Source organism: Acomys minous (assembly GCF_964271855.1).
Source record: "Acomys minous genome assembly, chromosome: 15".
Classification (NCBI taxonomy): domain Eukaryota; kingdom Metazoa; phylum Chordata; class Mammalia; order Rodentia; family Muridae; genus Acomys; species Acomys minous.
Genome location: NC_140497.1, coordinates 28,886,570 through 28,903,444, shown reverse-complemented (window position 1 = coordinate 28,903,444; position 16,875 = coordinate 28,886,570). Strand labels below are relative to the sequence as shown.

At 37.3% G+C, this 16,875-nt stretch overlaps 1 protein-coding gene across 3 annotated transcripts in view; it reads right to left on the bottom strand.

Annotated features, from left to right (window-relative positions):
* TUSC3 (tumor suppressor candidate 3) overlaps positions 1 to 16,875 on the bottom strand; it is a 139,977-nt gene that overhangs the window by 13,088 nt on the left and 110,014 nt on the right. For all 3 annotated transcript variants that reach the window (XM_084758265.1, XM_084758264.1, XM_084758263.1), the window contains one exon: positions 4,553 to 4,616. In XM_084758265.1, the coding sequence (XP_084614391.1) occupies positions 4,553 to 4,616 (64 nt within the window). The remainder of the gene's footprint in view (positions 1 to 4,552; positions 4,617 to 16,875) is intronic.

Here is a 16,875-nt window from a genome sequence, read left to right as displayed (position 1 = left end):
TTGTTGTTTTTTTTTTAACTTCAGAAGTATTACTTCATAGATTGTTTAAACGTTTAGAGGAATTCTTAGTTCAGGTACCACAGACAATCAATTATAAGCCTTGTACAATCAAGCACATGTATTATGGTACAATTGAGATGGATCTTGAGCCAGTCACCTGACACTTTAAGGATGAAACACAGACATACTAGTTGATACTTCATTTTCATTTTGAACTTGACTAGGTTCAGAATCACCAAGACACAGCCTGTGGGTTGTTTCATACCTCAGGGGCTTACTCGAGGACAGGAGACACAGCCTGGGCATACATTTGGGGTGTTTGACACCTGAGAGGCTTATTGGAGGAGAGCAGACATAGCCTGGGGCACAGTTGTGGGGTGTCTCACACCTCAGAGACTTACTGGAAGAGAGAAGATCCCCTTTGAATGTGGGCAGCACCATCCTAGGAGCTGGGATCCCAAAAAGAACAAAAAGGAAAAAAGATAAGGAAGCTTGCAGAGCACCAGTATTCGTCCCTCCTGACTGCAGATGCAGTGTGACCGGCCGCCTCACATCTTGCTGACAAGACTCCATGCTACAATGGACTGTGTCCTCTTCCAAAGTGAGTTCACACAGACCCTTTCCCAAGTTGCATTTCTCAGATATGTCATCACAGCAACAAGAAAAAGGACACTACTCCCTACTGAATGTGTACCACAACTGATGGGTTTTCTCAGGCCATGCTCCAAGATGCCGGGTCTTAGAGTAATGGGGTCACTCAATTTCACAAATCAATCTTGTCATGCTGTTAAAGCACTTCCAATATTATCTACTCCTCAGATTTTAGAACTCACCAACTCTGGAAATACACAGTATGTATCTGTTCAAATGACTAGTGGATTTTAAAAAATGAGAGAAAAAAATAAAAGAATTTTAACCCTAAATTTCTTCCATTTCCTTAGTTATGACTTCCTTGTCTTCATTTTGCTGTGTGTATGTGAAAATAGCAGCACTAGGTCTCTTGAGTCACCCCTGCCTAGCAAAAACACAAAGGGTACCACTGGGCTATGTGTATAGAGTTACATGAAGGAAGTCAGAGAAAGGCATGTGGAGTATACATTCCCACACTAAGGTGTTTACATGATGATCTAATATTTAATGTAACTGAACTTCACCAGTTATATTATGGTATTTGATTTCATGCCAGGACATCTGGATAATAATATCCAACTCTTCAAGTTATTCTTTTATGTCATGTAATGACTTCCAAAATATTTTAACCCACAGTGTCAGAAATCAGGTTAGCAAAGGGACCCAGCTGTCTTCTTGTGTTTCTTGTGAATGCTGATCTTCTGGGATTTTAATAGAACAGAGTAGCCAGACTATTAAAATATGCTATTATTATGAAGAAATATGAGTACCCAGACTATTAAAATACGTTGTTATTATGAGGACATATGAGTAAAGGAAATGGGGCATAAAGCTCATCAAGACACATCCTCTCAACCAGAACACTTCATAAAGAATAAAGTAGCTTTCACCTTTCATAAAAGAATCTTGTCTATCTACAAATGGAGATCACTATAGAAAACCATGCTGACACAAAGCCGTAGCTCTCATCTTAAAAGGAATTAGACGTAGTTTACTATAGAAACATTTTGTGTAACCATGGTCTGGGAACACAGATTCAGGCTACCCCAAATTCTCTGTTCCATTGCGAAAGAAGTTTCTTTAACTTATAAGGTTTTACAGAACAAAGAACAAATGCCATTAACAAGGAGAGTTAAAAGCAAAATACTGGGTCCATGTGCCTGGCAACTACAACAAGATCAGTCAAGTTTTTCTATAGGATAAAGATACTACCCAAGTCATTTTTAGTTTTTGTTCCTAGAAGCTAGTGTTCTGCCAAGTTAATAGATTATGAACGTTGTTAATTTATTAGTTACAGGATGTAAGTTCAACACAGAGGTGGGTAAGGAATAGTAATGAGGCTTAGACCTAGCCCAAGATAAGATAATCCTGGTCCCTCCAGAGCACTGTCGTTTTAGTCAACCAGTCAGTCTCTGCAGACACAGCTTCCCTCCATGAATTCTCATACATAACCACAACTGGTCAAAAAGCAGAGAATAACTGATAGTTAGTGGGGTGACCAGTCCCACCGATCTATCTGTAAAAGAATTACTGCATGTGTGGCTCATGGAACATCATGGGAAAGGGGTTGGAAAGACTGCTGGAGGCCAGAAGGCCAGGGATCGGCTAAGATTGTGTCTTCTAGAAACAGCAGGAACGCTATACTCATGATACGTCAACAACACAGCTACCTAAAAAGACTTGAAGTAAACCAACAACAGACATGGTAACGTGGAAGGTAGAACTATCACAGGGTCCCAACCCTAGGCAAAGAATGACAGACAACCAAGGGCTACTGGGACAGGGAGAATTAGTCTCCTCCAAGGATGAACTAGCTAACTGTACTATCCACAGCACATGCTTATATACAGTGTGTGTGTGTGTGTGTGTGTGCGCGTGTGTGCGCGTGTGTGTGTGTGTGTTTCTGGTAAGCACTTTCATGTCCCCTACCCCAAAGCCCAATGGAAGCTAGTTCAGCTTCTCCTGAGGCCCCCCGGTCCTAGCTCTTGCTGCTGCTTTCCCGTGGAGTGATCACAGCATATGTACACTTCAAGATTACACTTTGAGACATTCTAGGTTGTGAATAGTGAATAGTTTATAGTTAGATGAGCTGATGGAGACAGAACTAAGAACTCAAACAGAATGACTTTTTCTAGAAGCAATATAAAGCATATGTTAATTATTTCACTTAAAATGCCCCAATGCTGCTTACTTCTTTTCATGTAATTTTCTCCAAGCCACGGCAGAGAATTGTTTTCCCTCTCCCTTTTTCTATGTGTAACAAATCACTGGCGATATGAAGAACAACACAGTGACAGTAAATATAAATCTTTAACCTATGACAGTAGGCTCATTCTGCTTTCTCTTGGGCATTCAGCCAAGTTTTAAATAAAGCAACCTCACTTACTGATGTTTTACATAAAATAAAGATACTGATACAAATTACTGTTAAATATGCTAAGTGTAAATATGCTAAAAGTAAAAAAATGTCAGTAGACTATTATCGGAAAAAATTAAAAATAAGAACACTTTCAAAATGGATTCCTGAAACTTTTCTTAACAACAAGTGTAAGCTAACATTTAAAGTTGTCCCCTACACCTCATTTTTTTAACAGTTCTCTCTGAAGCAAGAATACATAAGACTAAGAAAGAAAAAAAATCACTGGGGGAATAAAGGCTTTTAATTGTTTTATGTATTGCTGCTAAATCTATATGGAAGACTTCACACTGCTTGTGAAATGTCTTTCTATCCTAAATCTCAGCTTGATGCCAGAAAATAAAACCTCCAAGAATTCCTGGCACAGGGTGAAGGGAGATGTCCAACTAGCTTCTCACTGCTACGCATGCCTCATGGTCAAGAAACTCATGATATGAACAGGCTGGACCACAGAAACAAACCAGGAAAGGAAAAAAGAAAAAGCACAACCTATAAAAAAGCAACTCACCTGTAACAAACTTGGGATACATGTAAAGAATTAAAATATAAAATGACAGCAAATATGTTTTTGCTCCTATATTTTAATGAGGAATTGGCCCTGTCAACATATGCACAACTATTTTACCTTCTCATCTAAAGCCTCTATCGTGTACAGCAATTTCTTATGTTTGCTAAGTCAATGTACAGAATAAACTGCAATTACTTGTAACTCAATGTATGGGTCTAACTGCAGCATCAACAGAGAAGGTTGTGACTTGAACATCTGCAAAAGATAGTCAACTTAGTTTGGTAAAGTAAAGAAACACAGAGTTTAGTTCCCTGGAATAATAAAGCAAGCATTAAAACTTCAGGCCTATAGACAGTATCCTTTTAAGATAACCTGTAACTGAACAACTAGAAGAGTCCCATCTCATCTTGGAAGAATAAAATTATTTCAACGTTTTCTAATATGGGGTTTATGCCTGTGATGATTCAATAGGCTATATTTCCTGATCACCTATGTCTTCTGTGATTTTGACCAATAAAATGTATTTCTGTGTCCATTTGTCACTAGTGACATTCCAAGTAGGAAAAGAAATGGGAGATTAAACTAATCTCCATTTTTAACCCTACACGTTCTGTGAGCTCCTTCATCTAGTCCACACAGACCAAGAGTAATATACTGTGCCCTACTATGTATATCAGATGCACACCCTGCCCTTCCACCAAGCCCATATTAGAGGAAAATTATATAAGTATGTACAGACCTACAGCAACAACCCCCCCCCCCACACACAATATAGGCAGCAATCATCAATGCAGAATAAAAGCAATACTTTAACATTCAATAGCCAATATGAAAGAATGATGGAAAATATAGTGCAAATGGAAGTAATTACATAGGAATTAGAAAGTTTTAAAAATAATATACCTTAAAACTCTTATATTTTTTCCCAGAAAAATATCAATCTATTAACAAGAATCTCTGCTTTACCTTTTTCAATTCCTCGTTATTTTAAAGGATACTCAGTACCAGAATGATGTGTGACTCTGCCACAAACTGAGCCTGGCTGCTTCCATGAATGTAGCTCTGTAAATGAAGAAAGTAAGCACAAAATCACAGATGGAGGAAAGTAACTGCTTCAGAGTTCTGTCAAGGATACAACCCCTACAACCACCTACCAATTCAGTTCCTCTTCATAATTCTTTTGAGTACACTTTAGTAAACGGGAAATAGATTATAGAGTTTTGATGTTATTATAAACTTTAGAAAACAACTTGATCTAAAAAGCCATCTCAATGTATAAAATTTACTTATTAAAAACTTTACCATACACACAAACATAGAACAATGGCTCTACCAGAGTCTCTTGTAGAGAGAATGGACACCATAAGGAAACAATCACACAAGCAAGTTTTCTGTCTCTTATCTTTTTAAAATTAGCCTGCAAAATGTTCAGCGATTCTTTCTTGCATTACCAACATTTGGAATAGGGAGTCAACTTTAAAAAGGCACACAGGCCACTAATCCTGAAGCAATTTGTTATAATCTCTTAGGAACTTGGGTGGTTTCTGCAGTTGTGTTGTTCTCTTAAATATATTTAGTTCGCACACAATACAATAGATTTGATTATGGCCTTCTCATATATATGTCTATTCTTACAAGCCATTCCAAATGTTTTGTTTCCCTGCCCTTCCTACTGACTACTGCTGGTGCTCACAAAGAATTAGTTCTCCTCAGTAGTTACTTTAAATAATAGTTCTTGTCTAAGTTTTTCATGTTGGAGAAAATAATACAGCACCTTGCAATACAAATAAGAAGCCTCATTTTATATCACAATTACATCATCATATTACATAATTGTGCCATTTGACTTAAAGAGGTCCCACAATTTATTTTGTTTAATCTTGTTTTGTGACCAAAAAAAAAAAAACATAACAGACTTCTCTCTGTGTTAATTAGATGCACACTTAACTAGGAATCAGATTATTCCTTTCTGGTGCTATGTCTGGATTAGTTATGAGAAAATTCAGAGGCCAGGCATGGTGGCACATGCCTTTAATACCAGCACTCAGGAGGGAGGTGCAGACAGATCTCTGTGAGTTTAAGGCCAGTCTGATCTACAAAGCGAGTCCAGACAGCCAAGGCTACACAGAGAAACCCTGTTTGGAAAAAAACAAAAACAAAACAACAAAACAAAACATTAAAAAAAAAAACACCCAAAAAAGAAAAAGAAAATTCACTATTATCAATAAAATCAGGAACTCAGATGCTTCTTAAGAGGAAAAAAAAAACCCTACATTTTGTCATCAATGTCATTTTTGGTAGTTTATTCTAATTTATCCAGCATTTTATGATGTATCGACGTTTGTGCAGATAATGTGCTGGGGGGTATGTGTGGTGGGGAACAGGTGTCAGGGAATGCCTGTGCGAGTCAGAGGACAGCTCGGTGGAGTCGGTGCCACCTTTGCTTGGGGTTCAGGGTTCAAGCTCAGGTCAATACACATGCTCAGCAAGCGCTCTTACTTGTGGAGCCATCTGCTCTACTCTCACACTCTCAAACAGCCTATCCTCTCATCTCCTGATCTAAACCTTCTTTGTTTCTACTACTCACTAAGCACTTTAACAGCCCAGCTGCCTCATCTGTAGGTGCATTGCTGTGTTCACACCTATTCTTTAAGCACAGTCTCAGGAAAGTCCTTATATCAGTCACCTCTAATTCACATGGTGAGTTCTAAAGTGCTATCATTTATGTTCATTTCTGTTCTTATATGGAGACTAGTATAACCTTGACAAAGTTATATATACCTTTATAACCATAAAGGACTGATCCTCACTAATACACAACAGTGGCTAAATTATTAAAAAAAAAAAACAGCAAAGCAAATAAAATACTTCAAATTATATTTGACATCAGGTCTAACTAGCGCTAAGACTCAACCAACAAACCATTACGTTTTTAATCATAAGGTTAAAAATTATATCCATAACAGTATAATAATGGCTATTATTTATGGGGCACTCATTCTATCTGAGGCACTTAAGAATTCTACATGAAGCATACAGAGCAATTTTACAAGCCCTATAATATCAGTACAATATTTTATTACAGCCATTTCATAGATGAAAAGTGAAAAAAAAATCTCCAGGTTTTCACAAGCTTTAGGAATTAAACTTTGGCCTTTGTGATTCAAAACCTGGGCTTTTATTCAATTATGCTATGTTGTTATTTGCTCAATGTGTGATAAACATGTATAATTCCCAGTTTTAATCTCTTAACAACCAAATAAAGAGTTGCATGTCACCTCCCTATGATAAAATGGAACATAGAAATCTTTGCTCACAGTAATTAGAACGGCATGGTACTGGCACAGCCAATAGGCCAGTGGATCAATGAAATCAAATTGAAGACCTAGAAATGAATCCATACACATATGGTCACTTAATTTTTGACAAAGAAGCCAAATCCATTCACTGGAAAAAGGATAGCATCTTCAACAAATGGTGCTGGTCTAACTGGATGTCTACATGTAGAAAAATGCAAGTGGACCTATATTTGTCACCATGCACAAAACTCAAGTCCAAGTGGATTAAAGACCTAAACGTCAAACCAGAGACACTAAATCGTTTAAAGGAAAAGTGGGGAAGAACCTGGAACACATTGGCACAGGAGACAACTTCCTGAACAGAACACCAACACCCCAGGCCTTAAGGTCAACAATTAATAAATGGGACCTCATGAGGCTGAGAAGCTTCCGATAGGCAAGAGACACTGTCAACAGAACAAAGCAACAGCCTACAGACTGGGAAAAGATCTTCACCAACCTTACATCTGACAAAGGTCTAATAACCAAAATATATAAAGAACTCAAGAAATTAAACACCACCAAACCAAATAACCCAATTGAGAAATGGGGCTCAGAATTAAACAGAGAATTCTCAACTGAGGACTATCAAATGGCTGAGAAACACTTAAATGCTCAACCTCCTTAGTCATCAGAGAAATGCAAATCAAAACAACTCTGAGATTCCATCTTACACCCATCAGAATGGCTAAGATCAAAAATTCAAGCGACACCACATGCTGGTGAGGATGTGGGGAGAGAGGAACACTCCTTCATTGCTGGTGGGAATGCAGACTAGTGCAGGAACTTTGGAAATGTCAGGCGCTATCTCAGAAAACTGGGAATAGGGCTTCCTCAAGACCCAGCTAGTCCACTCCTTGGAATATACCCAGAAGATGCTCCAGCATACAACAGGGACATATGCTCAACCATGTTCATAGCAGCCTTATTCATAATAGCCAAAACACGGAAACAGCCTAAGTGTCCCTGAGTAGAAGAATGGATAAAGAAACTGTGGTACATATACACTATGGAATATTACTCGGCTATTAAAAACAAGGAATTTCTGAAATTTGTGGACAAATGGATTGAACTAGAAATGATCATAATGAGTGAGCTAATCCAGAAACAGAGAGACTCAAATAGTATATACTCACTTATAATTGGACACTAGCCCAAGGGGCAAGTCTCATGAAAGTCTACACTTACCAGGAAAGTGGGATAAAGGTGAAGACCTCCTAAAGTGAGAGAAATAAAGGAGATAGGGAAATAGATGGATCCAAAGGGTCCTAGAAACCTACAAGAAGAACACTATGATGGGCGTATCTGGGCCCAGCAGTTCTGCTTGATCTATGGCACCAACCAAGGACAATACATGCAGTCATCATCAAACCCCTACCCAGATCTAGCCAAGGGACAGGACATTCTTCACAGTTAAGTGGAGACTGGGGACTGACTTTCACATGAACTCTGGTGCCCCATATTTGGCCATGTCCCCTTGATGGGGAGGCCCAATGGCACTGGGAAGAAGGATAGCCGACTACCAAGAAGAGACTTGATACCCTAGCATCATATTCAGGGGGAGGAGGTCCCCCTCAGTCACAGTCATAGGGAAGGGGAATGGGGTGAAAGCAGGAGGGAGGGAGGGAGGAATGGGAGGATACAGGGGATGGGATAGCAATTGAGATGTAATATGAATTATTTTATTTTTCAATAAAAAATTCTTTGCTCAACACTGTACAACAAGTAATTATCTACATGATACCAACAATGATTAAATTCCTTTAAACATTAATCCTTATTTGGCAGTCAGATAAGCAACCATTAAAACTTTTAGAAATTAAAGTCAGTATTTATATAATTGCCTAAAATACCATAATATATCAATGTAGGATAATATGCCCAAAGTTATGTAACAACTGCAAGGCACTCTGCCTATTTTAGAAGCATGAGAAGAAATTCAGAAAAAAATTCAAATGAATGGTTTAAAAACTTCCCTGCTTGCTCTAAGCTACAGACTTTCTCCAGTGGTGCTTGTTAGGGTCACTCAGGAATTTTCACCGCCAAGCCCTGTGGTCATTTTCAAGCTGACTTCCCTCGCTCCTTCTGGAAGCTGCTCCACTGGATCACCTGTCCTTTTAGTCATTCTGCTACTTTACTTCTCAGGGTCATGACAGTCCTTGCCTTCAGTGCTCAGCTACCTCCAGACTCCACCCGCAGGACTGAAACACAAGGACTGAACACAAACTTGTGAAACACTTTCCTTGTCACTCCAGAACATGCAGCTTCTCTTATCTCTGGGGCCGGCAACTTGATTTCTCCAATTGTTTAGGCTAAGACCCAAAAGTCGTCCTTGCATTCCTTTTCCCTGTCTTCTCCTCATTCAGAAATTACCATGGGCTCTACTTTTAAGGTCATTGCCAATTCAGTGTTTGTCAGCACTTACAGGAAGACCGGGCATTGGTGCCTAAGGAATAAAGTTTAAGATTTACTGTCAGTCAAGTAATCATCACCTCTTGCAGAGCTTATTGCAAAGACTCCTTCATTTTCTTTGCCTCTAGGCTATCAGTCCGTTTGTCAGTCAAATTAATCCTGTTTAAATCACATCAGATCCTATCATTACCTTGCTCAGAATCTTCAATGCTTTCCAAGGTGTGCAAGAAATATCTTTCTATAAAATCCACTTTCTGTTTCCACTCACAACACCTAAGACTTGTGTTTAATCACAATTTGTATGTACAACTAGAGGAAAGAAAGAAAAGAAAGAAAGAAAGAGAAGGACAACACAACACAACAACACAACACATGTGTGTGGGCCTTAGGGTTATTAATTCACCATAATGGATGTGTAGTACCTGTAGCACCACAGAATACTTTGACTCTGCAACTAGCTGTGTACCTTGAATAAACACACCAATTAAACTCAGTTATCTCTACTTTAGAAAGAGAAAACAAACTATTAATGTTCAATAACTTTAAAAAGTTCTATTAAGTTATGAATATAGTATCTATCTCTCTATAACAAGTAAAAATACTCAAGCAGGCATCACTAAAATAGCTTCTAACTTATACACATTAAATCAGTATGTTAAATACTTACAATTAATAAGTATTTACTTATAATTATAATTATATTATAATTATTAAGTATTTTTTCATATATAGAATTAGTGGGTTAGCTGATAATACTAAAAGATGAAACTCAAGGTGGGTGCAGTGGCACACCCCTGTAGTTCTAGCACTCTGGGAGACAGAGGCAGGTAGATCTCAGTTGAGTTCGAGGCCAGTATGGTCTACAAAGCAATTCCAAGATAGCCAAGGCTCTACAGAGAAACCCTGCCTCAAAAAACCTAAAGTAATAATTTTTTAAAAAGGTGAACTCAGAAATCTTGATCTTTATTCATTTGTGTTTTATTTTCTTCAAAATTACTTTAAGACCAGAAACAACTTGAGATTTTAGGATTTAATTAACTAGCATTAATTTGATTTGTTTACTGAGCAATTAACATACATTAGGCATCCTAAGCTCTTAAGCTCACACATTCAAACTCCAAGCACATCTCTAGTAAAGCACAACAGTGAATTCCCTGGTGAACTGTCAGTTGGTGGGGAGGGGTGGTTGTCATCCTTTCTTGTCATAGAGCCACCACGCCTGTAAGATAAAGGTCCTTTCTTTAGGACCTTTCCACCTCTACTTCCAGAAAACACAATTTCTAAATATTGTCATATAAACTTGAGTGAAGAACGCAATTTAGAGGACATCTTTTGTTAATTCCACTTTAAGACAGCAACCCTAACTACCATCTAGTAGAGATGTTGTGGAATAACACTCTTGTCTTGAAATTCTTTTCTGTACCAAGTTATTCAGAATACATAAGAGAAATATTTCTTTTTGCAGTTTCTCAGAATAGTTACTAAGAGCCACAATGGATAGTTTTGTTCTGTAAAGACAGAAGAGAAAAGTGATGGCACTTAGTGTTAGTATTATTAAAAACTTTCAAGGTGGCCTAAGAATGCCCCACTGTGTCTAACTATATCCTGCCTAAGGCAGAACCAACTGAGTCTTTAATAAAAAGCATGTAAACACATGAAACAGTCTGAAAGAAGAAAGAGAGGAAAGAAGAAAGGTCTGAAGGCATGCAAGCAGGCAGGGGTGAGGATGCACGGGGTCACCAAGAGCACTATGCAAAATAAGCTGAAACCCCTCACTGCTTTTCTAGCAAAAGGTTCCTTTGTCTCCTATAGCCACATTTTTTAGTCCTCTCCTTGGAGCCATCTTTGTATTCCTCAAATTATATCAACTTCTCTAGGCAGGATTAGTTTTTAGAGGCAGCTACATTGCAGAGCAGATGAGCTGTAGATGATAAAATGGCTAACAAATCCTTCTGGGTTTGTTTAAAAACAGGGGTACAAACAGGTATTATCTACCTTCAGTGTTGGATTTCTCTAGAGGTTGTTCATACCTTGTGCTTGAGCTTTTTATGTATTTTATTAAATAATTGGCTCAAACTAAAAATGATATAGGATGTTCATGAAAACTATGATTACCTTCAATTACTTGCCACTAGAAGTACTTTGTAACTGTCAACTCTTAGCAATAACCTGGAATCTACTGTTACCTAAAATTTAGAGGCACTTTTTATTACTTTTCCGAGATAAACTCCTTACATGACCTACAGTGGGTTGTTAAAAGATTTACTCAGTTCAGGCACACTCCCAAATGGTTCCTTAACATCCTATTGATGACTAAAAAGGCTGACCACTTACCTTAAGCTGGTATTTCTCAAAAGAAGTCTCAAATATGTGTGCATCAAATTAACCTGAGATACTTTCTTATATATGTTTTTATACATAGAATAGAGGATATAAGAAACAGGTGGCGGTAGACCAGAATTTGCATTTCATTTTATTGGAGACTTTCTGGAAAGTGACAATGTTGTAATCATGTAGTTTAGAAAGGTTAGAAGCTCAGAAGAAACGTTTTACCAGTGTGTTCTTTAACACAATAAAGAACTGTCTTTGCAAATGCAGTAACTTAGAGTTAATATAGAGTAATGGTTGTGAACTAAACAGAAACAACTGTAGGAAACTTTGTGACACTAATCAGGGAGATAATGTTAAGGTTTTCATTGCTTCAGTGAAACACCATTACCAAAAGTCAAGTTGGAGAGGAAAGGTTTTATTTGGCTTACACTTCCATAGGACATAAGGACAAGAACTGAAACAGGGCAGGGAACTGGAGGCCAAAGCTGATGAAGAGGTCATAAAAGGGTGTTGCTTACTGGTTTGCTCAGCTTGCTTTCTTATAGAACCCCGGACCACCTGCCTAGGAATGGACCACCCACAATGGGCTGGGCGCTCCTCCATCAATCACTAACTAAGAAAATGCTTTCTAGGCTGGATCTCTAGGAGGGCATTTTCTCAACTGCAGTTCCCCCCTCTAAGATGACTCCAGCTTTTATCAAGTTGACATGAAACCAGCATAAATCTCAACAGACAACATTAACATGTCTCCAAAATGTCTGCTTTCCATCATCGTGTTCAGCATTTACATGTTCTAGCACAGTGTAAGAGACAAAGTGAAAATCATGGGCATCAGAAATCAAGCCTACTATGGATGAAGACTTAAAGAAATACAGTGTCAATTTAGCTCTTGTTCCAGGTCAGGCAGGGTCTAATGCTGTTCCCACTACATAGTGTGTTGACCTACATATGGAAGTAAAGAACTATCACTCCTTTACCTAAACTGCAGAAACAGACTAGCTCTACCTGAAGTGTGAGAAAAAAGAAAGCAAAGCCAACAACAAAGAAACAGTGCAGGAGAGATTATAAGCAGACTCAGCTCAGAGAGCTGGAAGCCTGTGTCTCCTGAGATAGTCAACAGCGACAGGCAGGGCTAGCAAACTCTGGGGAAAACATAAAACACCCTGGGCTAAAGGTGCTGGGGAATAGCTGGAGAAATGAGCTAACTTTAAAGAACCACTTCTTCCTTTTGAACAAAACAGGAGCTACAATCATGAGAAAACCGAAGTCTACAGATGAGAGACGAGAGAAAGAAAGCATCATCAGAGTAAGGAAGCTTCAAGTAAAAGCACAGACTCAAAGGTTATTCTTTGAGTCACTTTCCTCCAAAGAGTTTGAACAGAAAAAAAAATTGTTAGTAACACTTTTCTATACTTACAGGTTTCATTTTACTCAGTAACAAAAGAAAATCTGAAATGCATCACACGCTTTTATAGAAATTTCTTTACTGGTGTTAATTAAAATCAGGGTCATTATGTTCCTTTTCATTTTACTAACTAAATAGCTAACAGTATTTAGTTAGTATTAATAGTATTTAGTAACAGTACACAGTTACATACTGTGACTATGTAATCAATAATGTAAATGCTGTTATAGCTTTGTTACATCAAGTATTTATGCCAAGTATAATTAATTAAATTTTTAGTTTTAACAACTTTTATTACAGAAAACAACAAAAAATTGAGAACTTTTGTCTGTCCTTCCATCCCAGGGGGAACCAAGTGTCTACCAAGCAAAATACCCCTGAACCAAATTCCTATACTTTTATCTCCCTTTTCTCATGTAGCTATAAATATGGATGACTGCCTTACTCTCAGTACTCCCCTCACAGTGTTTTGATAATTCTCTATGGGCACAGTATAATGAAAATGGCTGGGTGGTCAGGCAAGTTATCCCTTAATAGCAAATCTTTTATAGTAACAGTTAGATGGATCATTACTTAGATCTGTACTCACTGTTGTCCACCACCTCACTAATTGCAATATATGTCTGAGTATTTGTCCTATTACATCAGGCTGGATGATTTGCTATGGCAAGTCCTCTATTGTAGTAATTCAGGTAACTTTAAGTTATACTCTTGAGACATCTTTAATATGGTCTTAAGAGCATCCCTCTTAAAGTTCACCTAATACCACTGCGTTGGAAATCCACTATTATGCATTTCCCCCAGCTGTCTAAGGTCTACTGTATTCTGGTTAACCAATATGCAAGGATACCACCGCTAGCCTTTGGCTTTTCAGATTTTACCTTGGTATTTCATGTGAAGTATGGTGCGATAGCATGATAAATGATACTAGGAAATGAAAATGGCACCAATAAGGATTGAGATATTAGATCTGTACAACACAGAGTTGACAATACCTTTGCAAGAGATATCTAATGATGACTGTTATTGGTCTAACCTGTTAACCTGCCAAATGAGACTGTACAGTATTGGCACATGTTTCTGTTTTTAAATCTATGTATTTAAATATTAGCAATACCAATCTTTGCTTTCATTTAGTACACTATCAATATGAATCCACATATATGAGTATTCTTTATGTAATGTGGAAGAGTATGAAATATAAATTCTGCTTCTCCTATAAGAATACAGCAGTGAGGACAATACCCATCTTCAAGAAAAGTTCCATATCTTTATTATTAAAGAAACTGTGATTCTATAACAAGCAGTATGCAATAGCCATGTTTCATAACTAACCTAGGATTCAGTTTCCTCACCTGTAAAACAGGAATGAAAGATTTTCTCATTTATATGATTGTTACAGGACCATCACAAGCTGCCACCTGACTATTGATTACTTATTTATGTGACTGAACTCGGAGGAATTGAACTGTTGCCCATTAGAAGCTTCACCCACTGACTTGAATTCATGGTGCTAATTTTTTTTGTGTATATTACTGGAAGAGAAAAATAATCAGTATTACCCAGTTAAATGTCCTGTGATTTAAAAAAGACCTGTACGTAAGATATATAGGGGCAATATGGCACAGATGTTATGGGAGTAACCAGCTACCTTTAGATTAGATTTAAAGCCTGCTGCATGAGATGACATTTATACCTGACACTGCTAAAGTGGTGAAGAACCTGAGACTAGATACATAGGCTTAGGGAAAAACCAAATACTATTATTCTACTAAAAACCATAATAATATAAATACTTCTAATAACACATACTTATAGAGCAGACAAGTTTCTTCTTGCAGTAAACATTAATTAATAAAGAGACCTACAACAGGACAATGAGATACTTTGGGGCCTTCCCTTCCATCAAGGCTCCTCTATGCACAAGAGGGTCAAAAATTTTAAGAACCAGAGGTGATGGATGACTTTAATGAAACAGCGTCATCTATACACAATAACACTAAATACTGCCGGGAGTTGGTGGCGCACGCCTTTAATCCCAGAACTCAGGAGGCAGAGGCAGGCGGATCGCTGTGAGTTCGAGGCCAGCCTAGTCTACAAAGTTAGTCCAGGACAGCCAAGGCTACACAGAGAAACCCTGTCTCAAAGACAAAACAAAAACCAAACAACAACAACAACAAAACCAAAATAACACTAAATACACATAAATTCAGAGACTGTGAACAAGATCTGTATGGGTTCAAACCAGATAAAAATCCCAACACTGAGAAAGGAAAGTAGTTACAAAGTGACATGCCTAGCCAAAAAGTTCTTTGAAATTGACATATGTTGAGAAAGGGAAAATCCGTTTTCTCCAAGTGTCACTGTATACATCAACTACACTCCAGGACGAGTCCCATGACCAGGAGTAGTTGATCATCAACAACAACAACAAAAAAAAAAAAGCATGAGGATATGAGGTTCTGTTTGTTTGATACATTTTTTTTGTTTTGGCTTATTAATATTCATTTTTGTTTTGTTTTTGGTGTGTATGTTTTGATAGTTTTTATTTTGTTGTTTTCTGTTTGTTTTTTGAGAGAAAGAGAAAGAACAGAAGTTGGATGGGAAAGGAGAGAGTAGGATAAGGAAGGAAGTGAGAATGGGGAGTGAAAATGATTTAAATATACTGTATGAGAGAACTTTCAAATACAAACTAAAACTATAAAAGAAAAGTATAAAACAGTAATCCTTGCTGACAATGTTACTGTGTAACATATGGCAGGTGTATTACTCGGCATTTGAGATAAAATGAAGTTGGACTTTTTGTCAGCCTTTGTGGGGGCTTATGTGCTGTTTGTCATGGGGAAGATGAAAAAAATTGAGAACATGAAATACTTTGATATGTTTTGAGATAATGGAATTCAATTGCCTATGAGATTTTTGGAAAGTGCTATATGAACAATAAAAGAGCAATTCTGAATGCCTTAAAAGTGCTGAGAGTGAGGAAAGGATACAATTTAAGTACAAAAGAGGTACAAGTTACACACCACGAAAAATTTCTTTGTTTCTGAGCAGATTTTAAAAAGACATTTGGAAGGAAGCACATACAAGGAAAATGGAGTAACATCCAGAAGAAAGCCTTAAAACAAAAATGTGTTTAAGGAATAATACAAAGGCCATCATATTGGTGAAGATTTAGACTTTGAAGGATTGAATTTTAGTCAAGGCAGAGGAGGAAGATCCAAATAACAAAAATAGAGATGAAAAGCATACACGTCAATAGACACTGAAGAAATTCAGAGACTCATAAGGACATATTTTGAAAACATGCAATTAAACAAATAGGAAAAATTAAAAGAAATGGATAATTTTCTTGATACATACCACCTACAAAAGTTAAATAAAGACCAGACTATACATTTTAACAGACTTATAATCCCTAGTGAAATAGAAGCACTAATTAAAAATCTTCCAACAGCAGTAAGAAAGACCAGGGCCAAATGTTTTTAGTGCAAAATTCTACCAGATTTTCAGAGTTAATGCCGAAACATCTCAATTTATTACATAAAATATATAAATTATATAAAATATAAAATCAATAAATTTAATCCATCATATAAACAGACTGAAAGACAAAAATTAAGCATCTTTTTGCATGCATAAAAGTCTTTTACAAAATCCAATATTCGTTCATGATAAAGGTCCAGGAGAAAATAAGAATACAAGAGGCATACATTATAGAGGCAAACTCGCCCTAACTATAGAGAAAATCAAAGCAATTCCAATAAAATTAGAAACAAGACAAGGCTGTTCACCTTTCCCATACCTATTCAATATAGTACTTGAAATCTTTACC